The following is a 12,146-nucleotide window of genomic DNA, read 5'->3' on the forward strand; positions in this document are numbered from 1 at the left end:
ATGACACTGTTGGTAAGATAGTTTCCTTCCTTCAACAGAAAATGAAAAAATATACAGATACCAGACGTGGTGCACAGATTCCTATTTTTCAAAAAGGGGACAAGGTGCGTATTCGGAATCCAATACACGTTCCAAAAGCATACCCAGGATTTTCACAGTCTGTGGAAATTAAAAAAGAAATTGGTCCATGCACTTACCTTTTGGCAGATGGAAAAAAATGTCATTCTTCCCATTTATCTAAGACAAATATACTTGTGCCAAGTGATGCTTCAGGGAATGCTACAGTGGAATTACCACACCAGTCTACATCGACATCAATACCTGAGATTTCTGACATTGCCCCAACTCGTATGAGAAGATCCCTCGTTGGCTTGAGGACTTTGTTACATAAATTTGAATGTTTGATGTAATTCAGTGATCATTAAAATGCTAGTGTTGTTTAATTACCTACTGTAAGTACTATTCTTAAGTAAAGGGGGAATATGTTATGTTCTGTACTTTTGCCACTAGGTGGAGATATTGAAGAGGGATAGAAAAAGAGTGTAAAGGAATAGAGAAAGTTCGGAGGACAATTGTTGTCTGTTGTTGCTTCCAGTTGTTGGATTAAAACTTTAACTGTTGGCCACTGAGTCTCTTCATTTATGCTCTGACAATTTAACACTTTCCTCTCCCATAACTTTTGCTTTCTGTGTTTGGGCCAATTTTGAACCCATTGTGATGGACAGCAGGGCAGAATAAACCCGTGTATCCTTACCTGGCATGGAGGTCAGTGTAGTGGATGTACAGGGAAGATGGCCTCCCAAGAGTGAATGCTCCACCAACACACTGGGTGACAGCATTCCTGGGCCAGTATGCCCATTTATGTGCCTGGTGGGCATGTTGGGGTTGTAGTTTTGTGGGGCAGCATGCTGTGCTCCATGGGTGCCAACAGGGGGAACTGTAGAAGGGGCTGTCCCTATTTTTAGGGGTTCCTGCCTGCACCAGGAGTGTTTCCTCCTTGACACCTCCAGGTTTGGTATAAAGGGAGCCACCTCTGTCCACTTGGGAGTCAGAGTTGGACTAAGGCCACCTGGGAAGAGTGGAGAAACCTATAGAGCTTGTCCTAAATTGACCAATCTGTCATGTGGGACTTTATCTGAAAATCCAGATTAATGCTATCGTAATCACCACTCTGATTAAATGCTTTTGTTGTGTCCCATTTTTTTGATTCTTGGTTATCCATTGTTGAGTTTTCTTTCATTTCTTACCTTTGTTAAATCTCAGTCTGAACCCCTCAGGCCATTTGTCACTCGCTTGTTGGGCTAATAGCTAAGCTGTCCCCACATCTCATCCAGATACCTCATAAAAATGAAATTATTATTATTAATATTATTATCTATATATATAATTCACTAAGGCAAGACAACCATGAAAAGCACGCCGGAAGGGGCGTGGATTCACTAAGCCGCCGACAAGTGAGACACCTATGGCGCACGCAGGAAGGAGCCACGCCCACCAACTCCAAGACCATTGGATACGACGACAACTCGCAGGGCCACGGCCACCAAGTCGGACGCGAGGACACAGAAAAAGTGGCGTCATTTATATTTGTCTGTCGTGGAGGCCACATGCGGTGCAGGTCAGGTTAATGCCATGTTCATGTCATGCACCTCCGAGCTACGTTGACTGTTCATAGAGGCATGTTTCTCGCGTAGGTGAATCGCCATATGCAGTGTGTGAAACGGTTTGCGAGGGGTATCTCATGGGATCTTTAAAACAATCATTTACAACTGAGGTTAAAACACAATGAAGTAAGCAGTCTACGAGTTTTCGGTTACAATGCATGACCGCTTGCACCATAGCAAACTGTTTTACACGCTACATAGAGCAATTCGCATCCGCGACAAACATGCGTCTTCTTAGATGCTCCTGCAGGAACACGGAGGACTTTTCCTGCCCACCAACACTCCTTTTTCACCGGCCCGCGTCTGCCCTCGCTCTCTAGGCATTCACACTGCCTGCCCATGTGCCCGGACGCAAAAACTCACCGACCACCCAGTTAGCCCCTTTCGTCTGTGCTAGGAGTCCACATGCACGTCTAAGCCACGTTGACTTTTCATTATTCTTTTCGGTTTCGACACCAACCGCGTCCACCATGAAAAACCATGCGAAAGGAACAACGAAGCCCCGCCCACAAACTCTACCCCTCCTCCCACGTGCTCAGGAACGCACCTCAGACCACTGCCCGCCAAATCAAACACATACTCACTCGCTTTGGTCTGTGCTCCGGTCCAAACCCAGCTGTGAGCCATGTTGACTATTCTTTTGCCCTCCATGGCTGCCGCTTCAAATGTATTTCATGGAAACAACACTTCTTTCAATGTTATAGAAATTCCTGCTTCAGGTAACTGTTTGTTTCTGTCAGTCGGGTTTTTTTGGAGAAATGTCATTGACAAAACTGTTGCTCATAGCAAACTGTTTTACACGCTACATACAGCAATTCGCATCCGCGACAAACATGCGTCTTCTTAGATGCTCCTGCACTTTGTACACACCCCCCCTAGCATGATGGAGGGAGCGGAGTGGATGTCCTTCTCCTCTCCTCCCGTTTCACCCTCCGCGCCTGTGCGCCGCACAGATGATTGTGTGTTGGTTCGTTCCGTGCATTGGTTAAAACCCAATGAAGAAAGCAGACTTTAAAAACCAATAAGCCCTGTGCCTCTGTTTCATTACCGTCTCACCTGCTTCACCAATGCAGGCCCCGCAACAGGGTAACCAAAGTCTTTGGGTTCAGGGGGGAGTATGGGTATGGTTACAAAGCTGAAACTTAAAGGAATTGACGTAAGGGCACCACCAGGTGTGGGGCCTTTCGCTTCATTTGACTCAACACAAGAAACCTCACCCGGCCCGGACATGGAGAGGATTGACAGATGATAGCTCTTTCTCGATTCTGTGGGTGGTGGTGCATGGCAGTTCTTACATAGTGGAGCGATTTGGATGCTTATTTCCGAAAACGAACGAGACTCCCGCCTGCTAAATAGTTACACGACCCAACAGCGGTCAGCGTCCAAATTCTTATAGGGACAAGTGGCTTTCAGCCACGTGAGATTGAGCATTAATAGGTCTGTGATGCACTTGCATGTCCGGTACTGCACGCACGCTACACTGAATGGATCAACGTGTGTCTACCCGGCGTGGGTAAGCCGTTGAACCCCATTCGTGATGGAGACAGTGGCTTGCAATTGTTCCCCACGAACGAGAAATTCCCAGTACGTGCGGGTCATACGCTCGCACTGATTACATCCCTGCCCTTTGTAAAGCCCCACATGGTCGGGTGACTTGGTGGATTATATATAAAAAAAAGCAGCCGGAACCGCAAAGAACAATGAAAAATCAACGTGGAAACCGACTGAGGCGGTGTTTGGAAAATTAACAGTCAACGTGACTCACAGGTGCATGTGGACTGTACACAGACAAAAGCGACTCAGGTAGGGAGTTGGGGGCGGGCACATAAGCGGGCAGTGCGTACTGAACGGCGCCGTTCAACCCGTCCTTCGCTTTGGAAGGAGAAGGCGCTCCTCCGGTTTTCAGTCACGAACAATTGTATGTTGCTTTGTAGCATGCATTGTTGCAATGTTACTTTTCTTGGTGGTTTATTAAATTACGGATTTTTCAAATCTTTATTTTTTCCTCTGTGCTTAAAAATCATTTAAAAAGTGGCCTGATTATGCGGCGTATGCTACGCCGCGGGTTGGCTAGTTATTATTATTATTACTGTCACTTGGCTCTAATGGTTTAATCACTTTGACACACTAACTCTAGGCAGGTTTCACCCCCCACATTGATGTGTTATAAACGGTCACTGATAACGTCTACAAACTCCTGCTCTTGTGCTCTTGTGTTATTTGAGGGGTCAACCCTCCAGGACTATAATACACCATTTTAATGAGCTGAAATCAGACGAGTCAGACATTAAAATGACTAACCTTAATGGTAAGGGGATCAAGAACAAAGCAAGTGAGTTAGTGAAACTCTTGTCTGCATTTGGTGGTCTATATCCCCCTCCTCACATGAGGCCTCGATCCCTGATGCTGTCCAGTCGAGTCCACACGTCCTCACTAAGTTGTAGCTCACAGTCTCACTGAAGAGTCTGTTTGATGTAAATGGTGACTCCCCACCTTGTCGCATTCGTCCATCTTTCCTCAATAATTTGTACCCGTCTCTTCTACTTGTCCTCATCTTTGTTATCTAGTCAGGTTGCTCTTATTGTTGTAATCTCATAATCTCTCCATACCTTTTTAATGTATTGCTTATCTTATTTCTGCTTATTAAGTGCAGGCTGGTAATTCTGTGTACAAAGTTTTCAAATTTAAGTTGCATTGGCAAATTTGCAAACTCGTCTGTCTGAAGATAGATAAACATTTTGTGTGACTTCAACCACGGATTAGTTTACAGTTTCAAATGTACCTTCAGAGATGTCATATTTTGTAGATTTCTCTCTTTTACTCATTTAAAGGCCTCTCTGATTCACAATTCAAGTCAGTCAAACACCACCAGAGAGACCTGCAAGCTGCTTGTGTACGAGATGATTTCTGCTGTTTTTGTTAAGTTAAACATAAAACTAAAAAATCAATAAATAAATTCGAAATGGAAATGAGTCTTCAGACCTTTCACTTTCTGCACACTTTTTTGGGTGGTACTGTACATTTCATTTTAAATGAAGAAATTTGCCATTTTTGGCCACCACTCCACACATAATAACCCGTAACAACAAAGTAAAAAAATGTGACCAGAAAGGCTTGTAAAATGAATGAAAATCAAAAACTGAAATCTCAAATTCCTACAAGTATTCAGGCCCTTAATTCAGTACTTTGTGGAAGCTCCTTTGGCAGCAATTCCATTTTCAACTCTTCTTGGTAAGTCTCTTTGCTCACCTGGATTTGGGCAGTTGACAGTTAGGCTGGATGGGGAGCGTCTGTAATTTGCCATCTTTAGACCTCTCCACACTTGTCTAATGGGGTTTAGTGTGGGCTTTGGCTGAGCCACTCCAGTGTTGTCTTGGCTGTTTGCTTTGAGTCTTTGAACCTTCACCCCAGTTGGAGGTTGTGTGCATATTACCCTCTCTGTATTTGGCTGCATTAATCTTTCCCTCAATTCTGACCTGTCCGTGCACCTTATAGCATGAAGCTGCACCTCCATGTTTCTCCCTAGGCATGGCATTAGGCAGGTGATAAGCAGGGACTGGTCTCCCATTTCAGCAGAGAACTTCTCAAGTTGTATTAGAGTGAACATTAGGTTCTCGATGACCTCCTTCACCAAGGCCCTGCTTGCCTGCTTATTCAGCTTTGCTGGATGACCAACTCCTGGTGGCTCCAAACATCTTTCATTTCTCTATTTTTAATGACGACTCTGCTCTGGGAACATTCAAAACTTTAGGTGTGTTGTTATTTCCTTGTCCTGATTTCTGCTTCACCAGAATTTGATCACAGAGGACTACAGGGAGTTTTGTGGACTTCATGGTTTGGTTTTTGTCCTGACATATAGTGTGAATTGAGGACCTTCTACACACAGGTAATGTTTGCCTTTCTAAATGATGTCCAGTGAACTCAGTTTGTCATAGGTGGACTCCTATCAAGTTCTCAACACATTTCAAGAAGAATTAAAGCAAACATGATGGCCCTGAGTTAATCTGGAGTGCCACAGCAAAGGCTTTGAATACTTCAAGGAATAACAGATTTCAGTTTGTGATGTTAAATAAATTAGCAAATCTTTCTGAAAATGTGTTTTCACTTTGTCATTCTGAGGTGGTGAGATTATCTACTTAAACTGAAATTTACAACACAATAAAATGTGCAGAAAGTGAAGGGGTCTGAAGACTTTCTGAATCCACAGTTACTCAATAAGCAGAGAGTGAACTAATATGTCCTCAGAATTACATTACACTAAAACCACCTGACGGCTGCATTATTATTGTAAAGAGTGAAGTTTATTAACCTTCAGCAAAATGATGATTGAAATAATAAATTATAAGGGAAGGTGCAGCCCCTTAATTGATATAAACGTAGGGTGAGTTTAGAATGGGAACTGAAGATCGGAGGTGTAGAATTTGCAACAAGGACTGTGCTGTGGTGTTCAGTGCCCACGGTGTGTGAAGAAGCTGACTGTACCACAAACAGCAGAGACCAAGTCAGATCACAGCTTGTGTCACACTGAGAGAGTCACTTAGTGGTGTCACATTAAGCTGAATATGGTGTCCTGCAGGGCTCAGTACTCGGACCTTTACTGGGAACTCTCATCAGAGAACATCACATTCATTGTCACTCGTATGCAGATGATACTCAGCTGTTCCATTCTTTTAGACCAAATGATATTTCTCCAATGGTGTCCTTCATGAATTGTGTCAGTGAGTTAAAGGAGTGGATGGATGAGAGCGACTTGTCTCTGAATACATTAAAACAAAAAATGTTACTTATTGGGGAAAATCGTAGCTAACTGTCTCGCTAATACGGTCTACCTGATAAATGTTTCTGTATGCAGTCCCCTGGGTTTATAGTCTGCCTGTCTCTGCCCATAAATGAATTACCCAGCATTGTATGGGAAATGTCCTGTGTGAGCTGATTGGTGGAAAATCTAAGGATAACTAGGAAGTGGATGGTGGAAAGAAGTCAGGTAGTCAGTGAGGAGCTGCATTTACACGAGTCCATAATGAAATAAAAGCGGCCTGAAGATATGGGAGTGTATTGAAGGTGAGGAAGGTGTGAGAGGAGGAGCATGTTTTTAATTTCTTTTTAAGAGGTACGTCTTTGAACATAAATACTAAAGCCTCTCTTAGACTAATAACGTTTGCTGGGAACTTGTGACATCAGAGTCACTTCCAATTCATTGATGATGAGGAGCTGTGTTTTCATTTTCTTAATATTTCTGTTTGTGTTTTTCTTGTATTTGTTAATGATGTTCTTGTAAAGGGGACAGTAAGTGACATTTTGTTTTCATGCAAGCATATTAAATTTTGTCCTTCAATGCATTTCTGCTTCTCATGAGATTATTGTGGTGATTGTGTTGTGATGTTTCAGGGGTGTTGAGTTCCCAAATCTTTTTCAGTGTAACGTATATCAGCAATGATTCTCCCAAGAAAAATCAAATTATAATATACTTTGTGACTTAGATGTAAAAGGAGGGCGTTCTGAGATATGTTATGTATTAAACTATGTATTAAACTACATGTTGCACGATGCCTATAGCAACCAGTAGGTGGAACCAAGCGATTGATATGTGGTGTAAACTAGAGAGTTTTACTGTTTGGAACATGCAATAAAGAAGTGAGTGGTCGGATACTCCACACCACGGAAAAGTCTGTGTTAATGTGACTTGACGTGTGCAAGTGAAATTAAGTTGCAATATAACAGAGATCTTTTTCCACGGCTTGGGAGTCACCTGTAGTTTTAATCTCAAAGCCTAACTTCCCTTATAGGTTTTGTGTAGACAATGGGCATTAAATACTAAAACACCCCTAGATGTCTATGCCATGTCTTTGGTACATGATGGATCTGGATACACAGAGATGAGAATAACATAGAAAAAATGTCAGTAATTCTTCCATTTCTGTGTGATGCCCTTTCGATTAAAAATGCAGGGCCACTATTCAAAGGTTAATGAGACAGGTTTTGAGGGGATTCATTGCAAAATCCTGTTATGTGTATACACAGCAGATGATATCATCATTTTTTCGCCAAACCTGCACCAACACTCGTGAGACCTCAATGTGATTTTCTCCAGCCTGGGATGGGCTCAACTATCTCTTAATATGATGTTTCCTGCAAAAACAGCTTATTTTCCTGAGGCATTTGGTGTCTGATGCAGGAGTTCATGTGGACAGAGAGAACATGGAGGCCATCAAAACTATTTGGAAATGACAGAAAGGTTCCACAATTTTCTTCCTGTTTGGCTGACTGTGACCCCTTTGTACCACTTTATCAGAAAAGTGGTCCCGTGGCAGTGGTCACGTTCGTGATAGAAGGCTTTCAAGAAGCTGAAGGACCTTGTAATAAAATCCACCTACACTAGCCCAGCCAGATCCTCAGTTCTTCCAGGTCCAAACCGATGATATTGACCTCTGGCTCAGGTGGTGGTCTCCTCACTTGCCTTGACCATCCTCAGCCTACAAACTACAAGATCTCCAACCAAAGAATGGACCCTGGCACCACTTGCCACCATTTGTGATGCCTGAACCCTTGGCCACCAGATCCTTCCTCTTATCACGCAGATCAAATCAATGTCAATAAAAGCAAGCTTTACTTCAGTATAGAGATGACCACGTAATTTAAAGAGTTTCTTCTTCTTAAACCAGGCACCATGTATTTCAAAGTTAAATGCCTTCCAGGACAAATATGTTTGAAGTTCTTTTTGTAAAAGAATGAATGCAGTCAGGTGAACTCTTTCATTTAGGGAGGTTATTCCACAGTCTGCTCAGTATAAAGATGAAGGCTCTGCCACCCAAAGAGCGCAGGTTAGTTTGGGGCAAAGCAAGGCTCAGTGGACCTTAGGGGGCAGACAGGAATCTAGTGATGGAGGAGGTCACTGATGTGGTCCTGTGTGAAGCCATTTAAAGCTGTATAGGTTATGAGCTGTGCTGACCACCTAAGGCAGGTTGTAATCTAAGTAATCAACGCAGACCTCAGTGTTAAGGTTTGCAGTGTACCATGTAATTCATGTGTCTCTGTTATCGGCCATTTTGTATAAGATTCATAAAGGCAGCGCTAACGTTTGTGAAGTGCCATCTATTGAAATGGCAAATGCAATGCATTTCACTGCTAAAAATATTTGTGATGTGCCATCTGTTGGAATGACAATGACAAAGCAACGACAGAGAGACAGACAGACAGACAGACAGACACGTATCCTTTTATTAGTGTGGATTAAGCAGTTCTGAACAAACTGGAGCTGTGATAACAAATTAGAAGGGGCACTTGAGAGTTGGGAATTCCAGTAGTCGGTGCAGGACAGACAAGAAAAGGAGAGGAATGAGCGAACACGTGATACATGATAAGGAAAATTAAATTAGGAAATTAAATAATTTGGTTTATGTAAGTGGAATAAGAAAGGGAGCAAACAAAAAGGACATTAAGATTCCTAGTAGAAGAAGAATATCTGATGGCGTCATCACCAAGGGACCTCATGTTCTTAAACTGGGCTTTAGTTCTATTCCATCCAGGTTTTTATTTCACTGAAGCAAGTTGTGACCTGAGAAAGCTCTGATGAACTTTCACTTTTTAACACTGAAACAGAACCATCATCAGAGTATCATCATCATAAAAATGACAATGCTGTCCTTAGCTATGTATAACAAAGTCCATGTGAAGCATGGAGATACAGAAGAGCAGAGGGACAAGGAAAATTGTAAAAAATATGTAAAAACATTACATACATAAATACAATTGACTTGTAAGGCTCATGGAATGCTGGGTTAAATCTCTTTAGCTGTATCAGACAGAGATTAAGAGGTGACATGATGAAAGTGTTTAAAGTGGTGAAGGGACTGAGTTTGGTGGACAGCAGCTTTTTCTTTAACACGACTCGTTCAACTAGAATGCAATTGAAACCGTTGATGGTGAATTTCTCACAAACATGTGGATGTCAGTCTTCACACAGAGAACCACAGATAACATCATGTGAGTTATTAAGCAGTGCGGTAGATTGCAGGTCTTTTGGACCCTCCAGATGGTTAAATGACTCAGGCTTGATGAGCCATGCTGACCTAAATGGCCTTCTTTTTTCTAAACTTGTCTTATGTTCTTACACTCACAGCCTGTACTTCAGCCCATGAACATCTCCCCTCTGCCTGCTTCATAAAGCCACCACTTGGTGTGACCTCCTAGGAATGACGTCCACACAGACCTTCACATCTGCTCAATTACCAGTCCTTGCTACCTCTCAGGATTCAATTATGTCATTTAAATTCAGGTCTACTGCCACCCATCTAATCTCCAGGAATGTCAATGACAACAGGTAATGGGAAGAGCCCAAAGACCAGTATAAACCAGTAACAGGGAGACAGCTCACCTTTGCCTCATCATTGGTGAGGATGCGTTCGGTGACCAGGAGCTGCAGAACGTTGCTGAGTTCAAAGTTCATAACGTAGGCCAGCTGAGGCTTGGAGTACTCCGTGATCTTGAGGAGATCTTCATGAGGGAATCCATTAATAACTTTAGAAAACTTCAGAGTCAAAGCTGCAGTGAGAAAGAAAGAAGAAGAGTAATGAAGGAGCTGTGGACTTTAGAGTGCTAAAAGTCAGTCTGGTGTGCCTGCCTATGGCCAAGTAAATGCACATCAATCTCAACTCCTTCATGGACTCATTTCATATGCCAAGTGTGGCTGAACAGAAGCCATCCATGTTGTGATAAAAGCTGCTGAAGTGAACCCCTCAGCTGAATCAATGAAAACACTTCAGTCTCAAGCTGCCCTGTGGCTCCACTTACAGCTTCTCTCCACACTCGTATCACTATGGCTGACACGTCTCCTCCATTGCCTCTAGTTTAACCCAGGAAAAGAGATGATACTTGGGCAGGATTTGTATTTGAGTTCAATTCCACAGTGCAAATGGTCAATAATTTATTTGGAAGGCTTTCATTTGTATTAAAATCTCTTGCTGCAGTTCAGGGACTTTCATTACATGACTACCAGGGGCCTCATGCATAAAGGCATGTGTAGAATTTATACTAAAACAAGGCGTACGGACAAAACTAGAAATGTGTGTACACACAAAAAAATTCAGATACACAAAACCTTGCGTAAGCCAACTTCCACGCACTACTGCTCCATAAATCCCTGTCAGCATGAAATGTAAAGAATGTGCACACACCTGCCACACCATTCTGAATCCACCCAGAATTTTACATATTTTAGTATACAGATCACTATAAATATCTCCTTCTGTTCAGTGTTTGATTAAAAGACAATCACAAAAGCACGTGAGAAAAAGAAGAATTTCAGTGAATGTGGCTTAAGCAGTGGTATAAACAACAAAAGAGAGGTGGAGACACTCAAAGGTTCAAGTCAGAAAGTCACACAGCGCACAAAATAAAAAAGAAGTGGTCAGATATCACAGTTAACGTGAAAAGGTGAGTCGTAGCCTGACATCTGTTTATTCTTGTTCAGACAATATTACAAAAGCTGACCCCCGTGCCGATGACCGGATGGTGCTGCTGTGCCCGGCACATCTACAGGCGCTGGGTGCTCACACACCTCTACCTCGGAAACCACTGGGTGACCATCTGTCTGTGTGCTGATTGACTGTTCTGGAGTCAAAAAATATAATAGTGGATGTTGTAAGAGATGTGGCCAATTAATTAAGGAATATAAGGGCTGTACTACAGTATATGATATTGACCACAAATTAAATGAACTGGTTAAAAAAATAAATGCTGCATTTTATTAGATGATTTTACATTCTGCTAATTACATTCAAATCAAGTTGTAATGCTGTCTGATTTAGCTGATCATTTGGTGGTTCAAGGTCATCACACCACATCTCTTCAGGTACGGACAAGCTACAATTGTGTGGCACATTATATATGCAGCACGCTACAAGCTTGCACAATGCGACACACTTTCTGTGGACTATAACAGCACATTAATAGAATGGAAATGCTTCCTATTTGCATAAGCAAATTCATTCTCTGAAGGGGCCTTTATAGTGTAGCACCAGTGACAAGGTGAACAATGAATTGATTCTCTCCTCTTTATATTTGAATGGACTGCTTGTCTTTTGACACACTAGTTGGAAAAAGCACCTGTGACTTTGCAGCGTTGCCATTTTTATAGGTGCTCCTGCTATAGATGATGTAGTGGCAGCTCGTTTTTTTGATGATTCACCACTGGCTGATGTCAGTTGTCCAGAGCTGTTGCAATATCAATGTGTGTGCAGCTGACCACTCCGATTACATTTGGAAAACTGGACATTGCTGTGAATTGCTCTTTTATGTTTTTGCAGTTCAACTGCAGTGTAAGGAAATCTTATTTATCTGAATGACAAGCAGATAATACCATCCTATACAGCTGGCATGGTGCGACTCAGTGATGTTTGTGAAATATCCGATCAGTCAGCAAGTTCACGTTGAAAACCTCTTGTGGTTAAAATCCCGAGAGTAGACAGAACTTGTAAAGGACCA

At 42.4% G+C, this 12,146-nt stretch overlaps 1 protein-coding gene across 3 annotated transcripts in view; it reads right to left on the bottom strand.

Annotated features, from left to right (window-relative positions):
- Positions 1-12,146, bottom strand: part of LOC120521401 — a 302,230-nt gene that overhangs the window by 13,013 nt on the left and 277,071 nt on the right. For all 3 annotated transcript variants that reach the window (XM_039743036.1, XM_039743035.1, XM_039743037.1), the window contains one exon: positions 10,039-10,205. In XM_039743036.1, the coding sequence (XP_039598970.1) occupies positions 10,039-10,205 (167 nt within the window). The remainder of the gene's footprint in view (positions 1-10,038; positions 10,206-12,146) is intronic.

This window comes from Polypterus senegalus, chromosome 2 (assembly GCF_016835505.1).
Source record: "Polypterus senegalus isolate Bchr_013 chromosome 2, ASM1683550v1, whole genome shotgun sequence".
Lineage (NCBI taxonomy): Eukaryota > Metazoa > Chordata > Cladistia > Polypteriformes > Polypteridae > Polypterus > Polypterus senegalus.